Genomic DNA, 18,889 nt, shown 5'->3' with positions numbered 1-18,889 from the left:
TTAGGTGTACGTGGCTGGCGCCTTAGCCGGTTGAGCTATAGGCGCCGAGCCACCTTGTTACTTCTTAAAGGAATGCTATTATCAGTTAAATATTTTAAAATTACTTACGGAGTTCTGAGGCTAATAAGTCCAGTATAGTAGCCATTAGTCACAAGTGACTATTTAAATTTAAATTAATTGGCTTAGCACCTGTAGCTCAAGCAGCTAAGGTGCCAGCCACATATACCAGAGCTGGCGGGTTTGAATGCAGCCAGGCCCACCAAACAACAATGACAACTACAACCAAAAAATAGCCGACGTGGCAGTCACCTGTAGTCCCAGCTACTTGGAAGACTGAGGCAAGAGAATAGTTTAAACCCAGGAGTTGGAAGTTGCTGTGAGCTGTGATGCTACAGCACTCTACCCAGGGCGACAGCTTGAGGCTCTGTCTCAAGATAAATAAATAAATAAATTTAAATTAATTAAAATTGAATAAAATTAAAATTTAGTTCCTCCAGCATACTAGCCACATATCAAGTGCTCAGTAGCTACATGTGGCTAGTGACAACTCTTATTGAAAAACTTGGGAGAACTTTTATAGACCAGCATGGAACATATAAAGATCTTAAAAAGAGGATCCTCTTCACTTGGATCTCCCTAGAAGGCACATAGGCATTGCTATCCTAAACTCTAGACATCTTTTCTAGCTCTAATATAGGCTGGTACCCTTATTTGTGATGTTCCTAAGGAAGATTAGAGACAGTGGTTTCCTGTGATCTTCACAGGCTTGCTAGTGAAAAAGTTCTTCTTTACCACAATGATTCTGTTTATTGAGGTTCTACTGGAACATCAAAGCATTATTTCAAATCTCCAATCCCTATATTTTTCATCAAGCATTTGAAGAATGAATCATAAAGGAATTTTCTTCTTTCTTGGAATTAGATTGTAGGACTCACTGAGAAGACGGTATTAGTTGCCCTGGATACTGTTTCCTGTTTGGAGCAGGGCAACAACTGTAGGACCGTGGCCTCCACAGCTATGAATTCTCAGTCATCCAGATCTCATGCCATCTTTACAATCTCTATAGAACAAAGAAAGAAAAATGACAAGTAAGTTAAAATTTAAAGAGTAAATATTTTTAATATTAGTTCTATTAAGGTTGAATATTAAGCTGCTTCTTCAATTGACTTGACAAATCATCAGACATCAGATGAGCACTAGTGACCAATGGAGCCATTTTGATGGACTTGAAAGAAAATGGGAACTGATAGCTGATCAGCTTTGATATTCAGCTACTCTCAAACTATGGACCATTCTCATTTGTGTCTTCCTATCATTATTACAGAAATAGTAGTTTTCGCTCCAAGCTACATCTTGTAGACCTTGCTGGATCAGAAAGGCAGAAGAAAACCAAGGCTGAAGGGGATCGTCTAAGAGAGGGTGAGAGCGTAATTAAGGTCACAATTGTAGATAAAAACTTTTAGTACACTTGTTGGTATTATTGGTGTACTGACTGGGATATTTCCAATCACTTTTTTTTTTTTTAAGAGACAGTCTGACTTTGTCGCCCTTGGTAGAGTGCTGTGGCGTTACAGCTCACAGCAACCTCCAGCTCTTGGGCTTAGCCGATTCTCTTGCCTCAACCTTCTGAGTAGCTGGGACTACAGGTGCCCACCCACAATGCCCAGCTATTTTTTGTTGCACTTTGGCTGGGGCTGGGTTTGAACCTGCCACCCTCGGTATTTGGGGCTGGCGCCCTACTCACTGAGCCACAGGTGCCACCCCCAATCACTTTATAACAGTAACTACAATTCAAGTTTGAGGCCAATTTCAGAAATAGTGAAGATCTTTTTCTTTCCCTTGCATTCATTCTCTAATTCAGGTATGAGATTTGGATCTGGTTCTTGGTTTGATTTTATCTGGTCCAGGCAAGTTTTAGTTTTGTTTTATCCCCATCTACTTATAATTAAAATCAGTGTCCTTGGCTTGGCACCAATAGCTCACTGGTTAGGGCGCCAGCCACATATACCAAGGCAGGCAGGCTCCAACCCAGCCTTGGCCTGTTAAACAACAATGATAACTGCAAGAAAAAATAGCCAGGCATTGTGGCGAGTGTCTGTAATCTTAGATACTTGGGAGGCTGAGGCAAGAGAATTGCTTAAGCCCAAAACTTGGAGGTTGCTATGAGCTGTGACACCACAGCACTCTACTGAGGGTGACAAAATGAGACTCTGTCTCAAAAAATAAATAAAAAATAAGATCAATGTCCTGGTTCTGTCATTTTAAGTATTCACTATCCCTTCAGATGTTGTCACATAAAACCTCATCTTCATTCAAGTTGCTGGATTTAAGTGATGAAGCTCCTAAGGCTAGAAGAACTGTATGCTGTGTACTATTAGAAACTTTCCTCTCTGGCCCTGTACCCATAGCACAGTGGTTACACCAGCCACATATACCTAGGGTGGCAGGTTCAAACCCTGCCCAGGCCAGTTAAACAACAATCACAATTACGACAAAAAGTAGCTGGGGTTTTTTTGTTTTGTTTTGTTTTTTTGGTAGGGATAGAGTGCCCTGGTGTCACACAGCTCACAGCAATCTCCACCTCCTGGGCTTAAGCAATTCTCTTACCTCAGCCTCTGGAGTAGCTGGGACTACAGGCACCCGCCACAACACCCAGCTATTTTTTTGTTGCAGTTTGACCGGGGCTGGGTTTGAACCCGCCACCCTCGGTATATGGGGCCAATGCCCTTCCCACTGAGCAACAGGCGCCACCCTGGGTTTTGTTTTTTTTTTTTAACAAAAAAAGAAACCATCCTCTAACATGATAGTGACCTGGTAATCTGCATGCTTTGGGAATGGTCCTTCAAGTGATTATTAATCTATCTAACAAAAATTAATATCTAGCTCCTGTTTCTCAATTTTTTCTTAAGGACCTCATTAAAGATTTCATCAAACAGTTAAGTCTAGATATATTATATCTACTGTATTTCTCATAGTTACTAGCTTAGTATCAGAGCAAAAAGAAATGAGGATTAGCCTAAACTGACTTTTTCTTAGTGAATTTAAGCTGACTTCTATTGCTTATTCTTCCATTTATTGATTCTAACAAGCTCTACCTGTAATAATCTAGACTTATATCAAACACACTTGTCTGTAATTTATGGATTAGCTTTTACCTTCCTGTCCAGTCTTCTGAAAACATCTTTCTCCATGATTCTCAAATACCATTGACATGGCTTCAGCAGTCTTGTTTGAAATTATTCTCAGTTCCTTTGGCTATAATTCATCTGTTCCAAGATATTTGAACTATTATTAAAATAGTTGACTGTATACTTACTACCTCTTTATTCATATTGGGCTTCGGTTCCCTCTTAGGAGTAGAGAGGCAGAAGGAAAAATAGTAATTGAGGATTTTACTTCTGTCATTTATTGTCATTATACTGTTGGTATAGGAAAGAGACCTATTGCTTCCTTATTTTTTCTACATTTAAAAGTGTCCTTTTTTGTTCTATATTACACTTGATATTTAGCTTTTTTGATACTATTTTTAAAGATTTTTTTTGAGACAGAGTCTTATTTTATTGCCCTCAGTAGAGTGCCATGGCATCACAGTTCACAGCAATCTCCAACTCCTGGGCATAGGTGATTCTCTTGCCTCAGCCTCCTTAGTAGTTGGGACTATAGGCGGCTGCCAGAACACTCAGCAATTTTTTTGTTGTAGTTTGGCCAGGGCCAGGTTTGAACCCACCACCCACCCTTGGTATATGGGGCTGGGTCCTACCCACTGAGCGACAAGCGCTGCCTTTCTTTATCTTCTTTTGGGTGTTCAGTTCCAAGTTGTTTTATTTAATAGCTATATTGAGATATAATTCACATACTATAAAATTTGCCCATTTAGACTGTACATTCCTGTGGATTTTAGTATCTTCACAGAGCTGTATAACCATCACCACATTTTAATTTTAGAACATTTCATCACCCCAGAATAAAGCTTCCATATATATTAGCAGTCACTCCTCATTTCTTCCCCCTTCCCTAGCCCTAGACAAACTACCAACCTATATTTCATAAAAATGTAGTTCTACAATATGTGATTATATGTGACCAGCTTAGCATAATATTTTCAAGGTATATATATGTTGTAGCATATATCAGTACTTTGTTTCTTTTTATTACTGAATAATATTCCATTGTATGGATATATCACATTTTATTTGTCTATTCATCAGTTGTCTCCAATTTTGGCTATGATGAATACTGCTCTATGAACTTCCATGTATAAAGTTTATTTATTTATTTATTTTTATTATTTTTTTTTTTGAGACAGGGTCTCACTCTGGTGTCTTGGCTAGAGTGCCTTAGCATCATCTTAGCTCACTGCAGTCTCAAACTCTTGGGCTCAGGTGATCCTCTTGCCTCAGCCTCCTGAGTAGCTGAAACTGCAGGATGACAGTTGGCTAATTAAAAATAATTTTTTTTTTGAGATAGAGAATCACCATGTCATCCTCAGTAGAGTGCTATGGCGTCTCAGCTCACAGCAACCTCAAACTCTTGGGATTAAGCGATTCTGCTGCCTCAGCCTCCCAAGTAGCTGGGACTACAGGTGCCCGCCAAAATGCCTGGCTCTTTTTTGTTGTAGTTGTCATTGTTGTTTAGCAGGCCCGGGCCGAGTTCAAACCTGCCAGCCCTGGTGTATGTGGCCAGTGCCATAACCACTGAGCTATGGGCACCGAGCCTAATTTTTAAAATTTTTATAGAGATGAGATATCATTGTTGCCCAGGTTGGTCCTGAACTCCTGGCCTTGAGCAATTCTTCCTGCCTCAGCCTCCCAAGGTGGTATGAGTCACTGCACCTGGCCTGTGTAAGTTTTTGCATATACAGATTTTTTTTTAATTTCTTCCAGATATATACCTAGGAGTGGAATTGCTGGATCATATGGTAACTCTGTTTAACCTTTTTTTAAATTAAGAAATAATTAAAATATCATAACATTCACCCTTTTAAAGTGTAAATTCAGTAATTTTTTTTTATTTTTTTATTTTTATTTTTTTTTTATTGAATGGTAACTGTGTACATTGATGCACTTTGGGGGTACAGTGTGGTGTTTTCATACACAATCCAAGACACTTCCATCAAACTGGTTAACATAGCCTTCATGTAAAATTCAGTAATTTTTAACATATTCATAAGGAGTTATAAAGCCATCACCCAAAAAATTTTAGAATATTTTCATCACCTCAAAAAGAAACTTGTACCTGTTAGCAGTCATTCCGTATTTCCCCCTAGCATATGTTCTCCATTCCCCACCTTGAGTAAGTAACGACCCTCTAAGTCCCAAGTAGCTGGGACTACAGGTACCTGCGCCTGGCTATTTTCTTTTTTTAAAAACAAGGTCTCACTCTTGCTCAGGCTGGTCTCAAACACATGAGCTCAGGCAATCCACCCACCTCGGCCTTCCAGAGTGCTAGATTACTAGCCACTGCGCCCAGCCCTATTGTGTCTTTTAACTTATAGCCATCCTGGTTAGTATGAAGTGATATATTATTAGCCACTGCACCTAGCCCTATTGTGTCTTTTTTAATTATAGCCATCCTGGTTAATATGAAGTGCCACTGCACCTAGCCCTATTGTGTCTTTTTTAATTATAGCCATCCTGGTTAATATGAAGTGGTATCTCATTATGATTTTCATTTATATTTTGCTGATGGTTAATGATGTTAAACATCATCTCATATGCTCATTGGCAATTTGCATCATCTTCTTTGGGAAAATGTCCATTATTACATTTAGGTCTTTGACCCATTTTGAGTTAATTTTTGTATATGTTATGAAATACTGGTCCTTTTTCATTCATTTGCATGTGGATATCCAGTAGCCCAATGTCATTTATTGAAAAGACTATTCTTTGTCCATTGAATTATTTTTGGTATCCATATAAAGAAGCAATTGGGCCAGGTGTGGTGGCTTATGCCTATAATTTTAGCGGTCTGGGAGGCTGAGGCAGGAGGATTACTTGAGCTCAGGAGTTCGAGACCAGCCTAAACAAGAGCAAGACTTCGTTTCAAAATAGAAAAATTATCCAGGTATCATGGTAGGCACCTGTAGTCCCAGCTACTTGGGAATCTGAGGCAAGAGGATCACTTGAGCCCAGGGCTTGAGGTTTCAGTGAGCTATGATGACACCACTGTATTCTAACCAGGGTGACAGAGCAAGACTCTGTCTCAAAAAACAAACAAACAAACAAAAAAACAATTGGACTCTCTTCCTTTGACTATATCTTTATTCTATCCTTATGCCAGAACCATACTGTTTTGATTACTATAGCTTTGTGGTAATTTTTGAAATTGGGAAGTGTAAGGCTTCCTACTTAGTTTTTTTTCGAGATTGTATTGGCTATTCTGGGTCCCTTTCATTTTCATATGAATGTTTGGTTCAGCTTATTAATTTCAGCAAAAAAAAAAAGGCAGCTGGGATTTTCATAGGGATTCTGTAAATCCATTTGGGAAGTATTGGCATCTTTTCTTTTTTCTTTAGGCTAAAGTGCCATGATGCCATCATAGCTCACTGTAACCTTCAACTCCTGTGCCCTCCATCTTAACAATATTAAGTCTTTCAGTGTATGAACATCAGATGTCTGTTTTTAAATTTAAGTTTTCTTTAAAATCTTTCAAAATTTTTTTAATTTTCAGAATATAAGTAAAATTTATACTTCTTTTGATAAATGTATTTCTAAGTATTTTACTCTTTTCAGTGCTATTATAAGTGAAATTGATTTCTTAATTTCCTTTCCAAATTGTTTATTGAGTTTTGTATATTGTTCTTGTATCTGCACCTTACAGAACTTATTAGTTTTAATAGATTTTTAATAGATTCTTTAGGGTTTCTGTATACAAGATCATGTCATCTGTGAATAGACATACATTTACTTCTTTCTTTCCAGTCTGGATGGCCTTATTCCCTTATTCTTTTTCTTGCCTAATTATCCTGGCTAGAACCTACAGTACAATGTTGAATAGAAGTGAGAATGAATATTGTTATCTTATTCCTGATCATGGGAGAAAAACATTCAGTCTTTTACTGTTAAGTATGATGTTAAGCATGGCTTTTTCATAGATGCTCCTACCAGATTGAAGCAGTTCCCTTTTATACCTAGTTTGTCGAGTGTTATTTTTTTGAGACAGAGTCTCACTCTGTTGCCCTGGGTAGAGTGTTGTGGCATCATCATAGCACACAGCAACCTCAAACTGTAGGGCAGCAGTTCTCAACCTGTGGGTCGCAACCCACAGAAACTGTTATTAAAGAGCCATGGCATTAGGAAGGTTGAGAACCACTGCTCTAGGGCTTGAGCAATCTTCTTCTTGCCTCAGCCTTCTGAGTAGCTGGGACTACAGGCACCTGCAACAGTGCCCCACTAGTCTTTCTATTTTTATTGGAGGTGGGATCTCACTCTTGCTCAGGCTGGTCTCAAGTTCCTGAGCTCAGATAATCCACTTTCCTCAGCTTCCCAGAGTGCTAGGATTCTAGGCCTGAGCCACTGTGCCCAGCCAACTGTTTTTTTTTTTTTTTTTATCACAAACAAGTATTTGTCAAAATGCTTTTTCATCATCTATTGACATGATCATATTATTTTTGTTCTTAATTGATACCATATATTGTATTAATTGATTTTTGAATATTAAATCAACCTTGTATTCCTAGAATAAACCTCACTCATTTTTTTAGTAACTTTCCTAGACTCATTCTATAAACTCTATATTCCCTGTAGTTTGTAATCACAGAAGTGTTTGCTCAGTTAATTTAATGGTTAGCTAATGATTGGTCCTAGATTTCTGTGTATGCCTTGAACCTCTTCCGACATTCACCTTGGGCTTTGTGTAGGTATGTGGGCATGCCTTGAGCAAAGTCTGAAGTCAGCCAGGTATGCTAGATTTTAGGCTTTTTAGGTCTTTCCTGAGCATGCGCACTACCCTGCACATGTACAAGACTTTCTAGATTTCCAGAAATACATCAGAACTTTGTTTTTTTGTTTTTTGTTTTTTTTTTGAGTCAGAGTCTCACTCTGTTACTCAGGCTAGAGTGCCATGTTGTCAGCTTAGCTTACAGCAACCTCAAACTTCTGTCCTAAAGCAGTTCTCTTGTTTCACTTTCCCAAGTAGCTGAGACTACAAGTGCTCGCCACAATGCCTAACTAATTTTTCTGTTTGTAGGAGAGAAGGGGTCTCCCTCTTGCTTAGGCTGGTCTTGAATTCCTGAGCTCAAGGGGTCTTCCTCCCTTGGCCTCCCATAAAACATCTTGTGTCTTTAAGTAAGGTTTGTAGTTTTCTTAATATAATTCTTTTTTTTTTTTTTACTTGAGACAAAGTCTCACTCTGTTGCCCCAGGCTAAAGTGCCATGGCATCAGCCTAACTCATAGCAAATTCAAACAATCCTCCTGCCTCAGTCTCCTGAGTAACTGGGAATACCAGCACCTGCTCCAAAGCCTGGATAATTTTTCCTATTTTTAGTAGAGACAAGATCTCACTTTTGCTCAGACTGGTCTCAAACTCCTGAGGCTCAAGCAGTCCACCTGCCTAAGTCTACCAGAATGCTAGGATTTCAGGTTTAAGCCACCATGCCTGGCCCTAAATTTTTTTTTTTTTTTTTTTTAGAGACAGAGTCTCATTTTGTCACCCTCAGTAGAGTGCTGTGGTGTCACAGCTGACAGCGATCTCCAGTTCTCGGGCTTAGGCATTTCTCTTGCCTCAGCCTCCTGAGTAACTGGGACTACAGGTGCCCGCCACAATGCCCGGCTATTTTTTGTTGCAGTTTGCTGTGGCTGGCTTCAAACCCGTCATCCTTGGTATATCAGGCCTGCACCCTAAACCCTGAGCCACAGGCGCTGTCCCTTAAATATAATTCTTATACCATATATCTTGTGAGCGTTGTTTCAGAATTTTTTAAAAAAATTTTTTATTAATATTTTGAATTTCTCCTTTTCTGTTTTCTATTCCTGTGTAGAAAAAGTATTAGTTTTTAAATTTTGATCTTATTATCTCACCACCTTGCTGAAGTACTTTCTTAGTTTCTCATTGTTTGTCAGTTGAGTTTCATAGATTTTCTAGGTGAGTTTTAACATTATTTTTAAGTAGACACTTTGACTTCTTCCTTATCAACATTTATACCTCATTCTTTTTTTTCTTTTATCTTTTTTTTTTCCTTTTTTAGACTAACTAGAAAGTTACTAGTATTTCACATTTAACCATTGTGCCATTTCTGACAGATATCCTTTATTAAGTTAAGGATATTAACTAGGTTATTTTTTTTGTATATTGTTTATTCCTAGTTTGCAAAGAATTACTTAAAAGAAAAATAGAGATAGGATCTTGATATGTTGCCCAGGCTGGATACAAACTCCCAGGCTCCAGCAATCTTCCCCTCTCAGCTTCCTGAATAGCTGGGACTATCAGTGTGTACTGCCACATCCAGCTAAGAATTATTTATCTGTAAAATAAGTGAATGTTGAATTTTAGCATTGATTGGTAATTAATGATCATGTAGTTTTTCCACTTTTAGTCTTTTAATAGAGTGAATTATAAAAGTTAATGTTCTATCATTTTTTGAATTTACCATGATAAATTATTCTTTCTGCATACTTCTGGATTTAATGTGTTAGTTTTCAATTTAGGACTTTTACAAATTTGTTATATGAGAGAGTGGCCTATAACTTTTACTTATATGTGTGCTCTCCTTTTTGAGTTTTGGTTTGAAAATTTTGCTAACTATATAAAATGTGTTGAGAAGCTTTTGATTTTTTCTATGCTTTTGTGTAGTTTATGTAACATGGGAATTATATTTAAAAGTTTCCTAAAGATTATATTTTCTATATATCTTGAGCCAATTTGGGTTGTTTGTTTTTTCTTAGAATATTATTTTGTCTAGATTATCAAATTTATTGATATAATACTGCAAATAGATTTGGTTTCTATTTTTAATCCAGTCTATACCTATAGTTATTTCTCTCCTTTCTATCGTTTATGTATGTTTTCTATTTTTTCTATCATCTTTGGCAGATTTGTTGATTAACTCTACTTTTTATTTTTTACTTTTACTTTACATTAATGACTTCTTTCTAGGTTATTTTATTGTGTATTGTTTTTATTACTTCTGAGGTTGAAATCTAAGTTTACTTCTCTTTCTTTCTTTTTCTTTTTCTTTCTTTATTTTTTTCTTTGTAGAGACAGAATCTTATTTTATCACCCTTGGTAGAGTGCCATGGTATCACACAGCTCACAGCAACCTCCAGCTCTTGGGCTTAGGTGATTCTCTTGCCTCAGCCTCCCAAGTAGCTGGGACTATGGGCACCTGCTACAACTCCCAGCTATTCTTTTGTTGTCGGGGCCGGGTTTGAACCTGCCACCCTTGGTATATGGGGCCAGTGCCCACTCACTGAGCCAAAGGCACTGCCCCTCTTTCTTTCTTTTTTTGGAGACAGAGTCTCACTTTGTCACCCTTGGTAGAGCGCTGTGGCGTCACAGCTCACAGTGACCTCAAACTCTTGGGTTCAAGCGATTCACCTGACTCAGCCTCCCAAGCAGCTAGGAGTATAGGTGCCTACCACAACGCCCAGCTATTTTTTGTTGCAGTTATCATTGTTGGTTAGCTGGCCTGGGCTGGGTTTGAACCCACCAACTTTGGTGTATGTGGCTGGCACTGCAACCAGTGTACTACGGGTACTGAGCCTTTTTTTTTTCTAAAGCATTTCAAATACACACAAAAGAGATCAGGATGGTATAATGAACCCCCTCCATATACCTGTCATGCAGTTTGAACAAGGACTAATTTATTACCAATCTTGTTTTATCTATATTATTTTGAGATGAATCCTAGATTTTTTTTTTAATTTGCATTTGTAAAAAAATAAGAACTCTTAAAATATAATAACCTGAAAAATAATAGTAATGCCTTAATAAAATCAAATATCTAGTCAGTGTTCAAATTTCTAATTGTCTCATAGACTTTATTTATTTTGATTGGGATCTAAACAAGGTCCATACATTGTTTCTGCTTGGTAAGTTTTTAAAATCTTTATTATTGGGCGGTTCCTATGGCTCAGTGAATAGGGCCCTGACCCCATACACCACGGGTGGCAGGTTCAAACCCAGCCCCAGCCAAACTGCAACAAAAAAATAGCCAGGTGCTGTGGTGGGCGCCAGTAGTCCCAGCTACTCAGGAGGCTGAGGCAAGAGAGTTGCCTGGGCCCAGGAGTTGGAGGTTGCTGTGAGCTGTGTGACACCACGGCACTCTACCAACAGCAATAAAGTGAGAGTCTGTCTCTAGAAAAAAAAAATAAAATAAAATCTTATTATTGATTGGGCCGGGTGCCGTGGCTCATACCTGTAATCCCAGCAGTTGGGGAAGCCAAGGTGGGTGGATTGCCTGAGCTCATGAGTTTGAGACCAGCCTGACCCAGAGCGAGACCCTGTCTCTAAAAATAACCGGGCATTGTGGTGGGTGCCTATACTCTCACCTACTTGGGAGGCTGAGGCAAGAGAATTAGGTAAGCCCAAGAGTTTGAGGTTGTTGTGAGATATGATGCCATGGCACTCTACGAGGGCGACAAAATGAGATTCAGTCTGAGAAAACAAAAGTCTTTTTTACTGCTTGATTGAGACAGGGTCTTGCTTTAGTATCCAGACTGTTCTCAAACTCCTACACTTAAGCGGTCCTCCTATTTCAGCCTCCAGAATAACTAGGACAACAGGTATGCACCACCAAACCTGGCTAATAAATCTCTTTTAATCTATACCTATCTTCTCCATCTCTCTTTACCTGTGACGTCCCTAGAATTTATTTATTGAAGAAATCAAATTGTCTTGTAGAATTTCCCATAGTCTGAATTTCATTTTATTTTATTTTTTATTTTGTTTTTTTTGCAGTTTTTGGCCAGGGCTGGGTTCAAACCCACCACCTCCAGCATATGGGGTTGGCACCCTACTCCTTTGAGCCACAGGTGCCACCCTGAATTTCATTTTTCTCTCTTCTTTATTTTCTATAAATTGCTACTTAGATCTGGATTACTCACATCCAGGATCATATTTTTCTTTTATTTGTGCATACCATTTGATTGCCTCTTATTTATTTTCAATTGTCCTTGTCTAAAAAGACATTTAAACCTATACATTTCCTCTGAGTACCACTTAGATGTAATCTTATAAATTTGAGAAATGGTACTCTCACTGTTCATTTCTAAATAGGATATTTCTTTTCTTTCATTTTCTTTCTAATTTAAGAGTTATATGGAACATACCTCTGTGTTTCCTTTATTGTTAATTTCTAATGTATTGTATTATGATTAATTAATGTATGTGTTTTCTGTTTCTGTTGGAAACAAGTTTGTTAATTGTATTATTCAGATCCTCATGTTCTTTTTTGGTATTTACTTAATATATTATTTTCTCACAAAATGACCAAGGATTTGTCCATTTCTTTTTGTATTTCTTTGTTTGTACTTTATATATTTTAAAGCTTTGTTGCTAGCTGCATAAAGTATCATGACATATATCTTCTTAGAGGAATTTATTTTGTCTGATTAGTATTTTTCACCTACTTTTTCTTTTTTAGCCCTTGCCTGGTATTTCGTTTTGTACACTTTATCTTAATAGAAACTATACACCTTGATTTCATTGATTAATTTATGTATTCATTCATTTATACCCAATCTGATGGTCTCTTTTAATAGGGAATTTTATCCTATTTTTATTTGTATGTTTGGACTTATTTATTCCTGCCACATCACTGACTCCTAGTCCACTGGCATACTCCTGCTCTGGTACCACAAGCAGTTACCTTGATCATTGTCCCAGGCTTCCTCCTGTTTTCTGAATCTACTACATTCAAGTCCTCAGTACTTCTAGAGTTGGTGTCAGCTTTTTACAGCAGTTTTCATATATATATATATGTTTAATGTTAGTCTGACACCCATTTTCAATCTCTCAGGGATTTCGTGCAGTTTCTGATCTACTACTGATGGATTCACAAGTGGTTGTTGGTTTTTCATAGCATCTTAAAAGACTTTTAGGGACTTTTTTTTTTAATTGCTGGGGATTCATTGAGGGTACAAGAAACCAAGTTACACTGATTGCATTTGAAGTCCCTCTTACAATTGTGTCTTGCCCCGAAAAGGTGTGTCACACACTGAGACCTCATCCCTTCACTCTCTGTGCTCTTCCTTTCCCCCATTCCCTCCCTCTCACTCTCTCTCTCTCTCTCTCTCTCTGCTCTCCCCTTCCCTGCCCCTCCTCCATGTACTAGGTCATTAATTGTCCTTATATCAAAATTGAATACATAGGGTTCATGCTTCTTTATTCTTGTGATGCTTTACTAAGAATAATGTGTTCCACTTCCATCCAGGTTAATATAAAGGCTGTAAAGTCTCTATTTTTTTTTAATGGCCGAATAGCATTCCATGGTATACATGTACCACAGCTTGTTAATCCATTCTTGGGTTAGTAGGCATTTAGGCTGTTCCAACATTTTGGCGATTGTAAATTGAGCTGCGACAAACAGTCCAGTGCAAGTGTCTTTATTATAAAAGGGTTTTTTTCCTTCTGGGTAGATACCCAGTAATGGGATTGCAGGATCAAATGGGAGATCTATCTTGAGTTCTTTGGGAGTTCTCCATACTTCCTTCCAAAAAAGATTGTATTAGTTTGCAGTCCCACCAGCAGTGTAGAAGTGTTCTTTTCTCTCCACATGCATGCCAGCATCTGCAGTTTTGAGATTTTATGATGTGATTTTATGATGTGAGCCATTCTCGCTGGGGTTTCTCATAGTGGTTTTGGTTTGCATTTCTCTAATAATTAGGGACAATGAACATTTTTTCATATGTTTGCTAGCCATTCATCTGTCTTCTTTAGAGAAGGTTCTATTCATCTCTCTTCCCCATTGATGTATGGATTCTTGAGTTTTTTCATGTGGATTAATTTAAGTTCTCTATAGATCCTAATTATTACACTTTTGTCTGATTCAAAATATGCAAATATCCTTTCCCATTGTGTAGGTTGTCTGTTTGCTTTGGTTGTTGTCTCTTTAGCTCTACAGAAAGTTTTCAGTTTAATTAAGTCTCATCAGCTCAGCACCTATGGCTCAAGTGGCTAAGGTGCCAGCCACATACACCTAAGGTGGCGGGTTCGAATCCAGCCTGGGCCCGCCAAACAACAATGATGGCTGCAACCAAAAAAATAGCCAGGCATTGTGGCGGGCGCCTGTGGTCCTAGCTACTTGGGAGGCAGAGGCAGGAGACTTCCTTGAGCCCAGGAGTTGGAGGTTGCTGTGAGTTGTGATGCCATGGCACTCTACCCAGGGGAACAGCTTGAAGCTCTGTCTCAAAAAAAAAAATTAAGTCTCATCTGTTTATTTTTGTTGTGGTTGCATTTGCCACTGTAGTCTTCTTCATAAAGTCTTACCCCAGGCCTATATCTTCTAGTGTTTTTCCTATGGTCTCTTTGAGGATTTTTATCATTTCATGCTTTAATAAATTTAAGTCCTTTATCCATCTTGAATCAGTTTTTGTGAGTGGAGAAAGGTGCGGGTCCAGTTTCAGTCTTTTACATGTGGATATTCAGTTCTCCCAGCACCATTTATTGAATAGGGAGTCTTTCCCCCAGTGTATATTCTTGTTTGGTTTATTGAAGATTAGGTGGTTGTAAGATGTTAGTTTCATTTCCTGGTTTTCTATTTGATTCCAAATGTCTATGTCTCTATTTTTGTGCCAGTATCATTCTGTCTTGACCATTATGGCCTTGTAGTACAGCCTTAAATCTGGTATGCTGATGCCCCTGGCTTTGTTTTTATTACTAAAATCTGCCTTAACTATACAGGTTTTTTCTGCTTCCATACAAAATGAAGAATCATTTTTTCCAAGTCTTGAAAGTATGATGTTGGTATTTTAATAGGGATGGCATTAAATCGGTAGATTGCTTTGGGAAGTATAGACATTTTAACAATGTTGATTCTTCCCAGCCATGAGCGTATGTTCTTTCATTTGTTAATATCCTTTGCCATTACCTTTCTTAGGGTTTCATAATTTTCTTTATAGAGGTACTTCACCTCTTTTGTGAGGTATATTCCTAAGTATTTCATTTTCTTGGAAGCTATGGTGAAGGGAGTTGTGTCCTTAATTAGCCTCTCGTCTTGGCTATTATTGGCATATACCAAGGGTAATGACTTATGGACATTGATTTTATATTCTGCGACATTACTGTATTTTTTAATGACTTCCAGGAGTCTTGTGGTTGAGTCTTTGGGGTTTTCTAAGAATAAGATCATATCGTCAGCAAAGAGGGAGAGTTTGACCTCCTCTGCTCCCATTTGGATGCCCTTTATTTCCTTGTCTTGCCTAATTGTATTGGCTAGAACTTCCACCACTATGTTGAATGGTGACAGAGGACAACCTTGTCTGGTTCCAGTTCGGAGAGGAAAAGCTTTCAGTTTTACTCTATTCAGTAAAATATTAGCTGTGGGTTTGTTATAGATAGCTTCTATTAGTTTAAGAAATGTGCCACCTATGCCTGTCCTCTTTAGTGTTCTAATGAGAAAAGGATGTTAGATTTTATCGAATGCTTTTTCTGCATCTATTGAGAGGATCATGTGGTCTTTGTTTTTGCTTCTGTTGATACTATGAATAACATTTATGGATTTGCATATGTTAAATGAGCCTTGCATCCCTGGGATGAAACCTACTTGATCATGATGTATGATTTTTTTGATGATAAGCTATAATCTATTGCCTAGGATTTTATTGAGAATTTTTGCATCTACATTCATTAGTGAAATTAGTCTGAAGTTCTCCTTTTCCAGTTGGGTCTTTTCCTGGTTTGGGTTTCAGGGTGATGTTTGCTTCATAAAATGTATTGGGGAAGATTTATTTGTTCTCATTTTTTTGGAATAATTTCTGCAGTATGGAAATAAACGCTTCTTTGAAGGTTTAATAGAATTCTGGTGTGAAGCCATCCGGACCAGGGCATTTTTTTTTTTGAGATATTTTTTATTGTTTCTTTGATCTCAGTGCTTGAAATTGGTCTGTTCAGGAGATCTATTTCTTCCTAAGTCCAGGGAGGGAGTGTGATTCCAAATATTGATTCATTTCCTTCACATTGTCAAATTTCTTGTCATAGAGTTTCTGCTAGTATTCAGAGATAATCTCTTGTATCTTTGTGGCATCAGTTGTTATTTCCCCTTTATGATTTCTGATTTAGGTTACTAGATATTTTGCTTTTCTGTTTCTGGTTAGTCTAGCCAAAGGTTTATCTATTTTATTTATCTTTTAAAAAAACCAACTCCTTGTTTCATTAATTTTCTGAATGATTCTTTTGTTTTCAATGTCATTAATCTCTGATTTAATTTTGGATATTTTTCTTCTGCTGGGTTTAGGCTTAGATTGTTCATCTTTTTCGAATTCTATAAGATGGCTTTTGAGTTTGTGGATGTGCTGTCTTTGTATTTTTTTAATTAGGCATCTAAAGCAATAAATTTTCCTCTTAGGACTGCTTTTGCTGTATCCCACAGGTTTTGGTAGCTTGTGTCTCCACTGTTGTTATGTTCAAGAAAGTTAATTATTTCTTTCTTTTATTTCTTCCTGCACCCAACTCTCATTCAGCATAAAGTTGTTTAATTTCCATGCCTTTGTGTGATTTTGAACGCTTTTGTTGGAGTTGAGTTCTACCTTTAGTGCCTTGTGGTCTGAGAGGGTACAAGGTAAAATTTCAATTCTTTTGATTCTGTTGAGGTTTGTTTTTTGTCCTAGGATATGATCAATTTTGGAGAATGTTCCATGGGGCGATGAGAAGAATGTATATTCTTTAGCTTTGGAATGGAGTGTTCTGTAGGCATCTATCAAGCACAGCTGTTCTAGGGTCTCATTTAAGTCTCTTATATCTTTGTTTAATTTCTGTCAAGAGGATCTCTCAAGCTCTATAAGAGGAGTGTTAAAGTCCCCTGTTATTATGGTGTTATAGGATATCCTATTGCTCAGACTAATTAAGGTCTGTTTGAAGAATCTGGGAGCATTTAAGTTGGGTGCATAAATATTTAGAATTGAAATGTCTTCTTGTTGTATTTTTCCCTTGACCAATATGAAGTGTCTATCTTTGTCTTTTTTGACTTTAGTTGCTTTAAATGCACATGTATCTGAAAATCTGAAAATAAGATTGCAACCTCTTTTTTCTTCTGAATTCCGTTTGCCTGAAAAATTGTCTTCCAACCATTATCTCTGAGTTTTAATTTGTCTTTTAAGGCTAGATGTGTTTCCTGCAGACAGAAAATGGATGGCTTGTGTTTTTTAATCCAGTTAGTCAATCTTTGCCTCTTCAGTGGGGAATTCAAGCCATTAACATTTATTGAGGTAATTGGTATTTTGTTTTTCTGAGACAGAGCCTCAAGCTATCACCCTGGGTAGAATGCTGTGGTGTCACAGCTCACGGCAACTTCAAACTCCTGGGCTTAAGTGATTTTCTTGCCTCAGCCTCCCAAGTAGCTGGGACTACCGGCACCTGCCACAATGCCCAGCTATTTTTTTTTATATTTTTAGAGACAGAGTCTCACTTTGTCACCCTCAGTAGAGTGTTATAATGTCACAGCTCACAGTAACCTCTAGCTCTTGGCCTTAGGCGATTTTCTTGCCTCGGCCTCCTGAGTAGCTGGGACTAAGGTGCTCACCACATGCCTGGCTATTTTGTTTTTGTTGTTGTTGTTGCAGTTTGGCCAGGCTGGGTTTGAACCCCGTGCCCTACTCACTGAGCCACAGGCCCCACCCCGCCCAGCTAATTTTTGGTTGTAGTTGTCCTTGTTTGCCAGGCCCAGGCCAGATTCAAACCCGCCAGCTCTGGTGTAAGTGGCTGGCTGTCGCAGCCCCTATGACCCTGGTCTCCATGCCGCAGGAAAGAACCAGGCCTGACATGGATTAGAAATACAAGCTTGCAGGAGGCCAGCTAACCTTGATTGCCGGGTACCCCGAGCAACCTCTGCAGTAGCCTTTTATTGAGATAGTACAAGACAGGTGAGGGGAGTATTAGACAATGACTGTGTGCCTGAGGATTGCCATGGTCTCAGGCTCTTTCTCCACATCGAACACCTGCAGATGAATTGCCTGAGGATTCCCCCGCCCCAGATGCAAATGACCTTGCTCAGAGGCCATCTGGCTCTTGGCGCCCTCTACAGCTGTTGCCTTAGCCGCTTGAGCTACAGGCGCCACCCTCATCTTACTTTGTGAAAGTCCATTGCTTAGTTTTGTCTTTTGCATCATTGTGGAAGCTAGGTTCTATTCTTTAATTTATAGATGCTTACTTTGCGTGATGGACAGTGTGTAGAACAGGTTGAAGTATTTCCTGTAGTGCTGGTCTTGTTGTAGCAAATTTCCTCAGTGTATGCATATCAGTAAAAGATTTGATTTCTCCATCAATTTTAAATCTTAGCTTAGCAAGATACCGAATTCTCGGCTGGAAATTGTTTTGGTTAAGTAGATTAAAGGTAGATGACCATTGTCTTCTGGCTTGAAAAGTTTCATTAGAGATGTCTGCAGTCCCGCTGATGGATTTGCCATTGTAGGTCAATTGGTGCTTACTCTTGGCAGCTTGCAAAATCTTTTCTTTTGTCTTGACTTTGGACAGGTTCATCACAATGTGTGTTGGAGAAGCTCTGTTTGAGTTGAGCCAACCTGGGATCCAATATCCCTCTGAAATGAATGTGTCAGGATCTTTGGTGATATTTGGGAAATTTTCATGTATATTCTCTAGAATGGCTTACATTCCTCTGGGGCATTCTCCTTCCCCTTCTGGGATACCTATAACTTGTATGTTTGAACATTTCATAAAGTCCCATAAGTCTTTCAGTGAACGTTTTGCTTTCTCTTCTTTTCTGCCTTTTTTTTTTTT

The 18,889-nt window shown here is 38.3% G+C and overlaps 1 protein-coding gene across 1 annotated transcript in view; it reads left to right on the top strand.

Moving 5' to 3' along the window:
- KIF4A (kinesin family member 4A) overlaps positions 1-18,889 on the top strand; it is a 150,235-nt gene that overhangs the window by 12,643 nt on the left and 118,703 nt on the right. The window contains exons 6-7 of the mRNA XM_003801762.3: positions 922-1,088; positions 1,325-1,419. Coding sequence (XP_003801810.1) covers positions 922-1,088; positions 1,325-1,419 — 262 coding nt within the window. The remainder of the gene's footprint in view (positions 1-921; positions 1,089-1,324; positions 1,420-18,889) is intronic.

Source organism: Otolemur garnettii, unplaced genomic scaffold, assembly GCF_000181295.1.
Source record: "Otolemur garnettii isolate 467f Iridium unplaced genomic scaffold, OtoGar3 scaffold00219, whole genome shotgun sequence".
Taxonomy (NCBI): Eukaryota; Metazoa; Chordata; class Mammalia; order Primates; family Galagidae; genus Otolemur; species Otolemur garnettii.
Note: the sequence above shows the minus strand (reverse complement) of the source record. Positions and strands in the feature narration are given on the sequence as shown.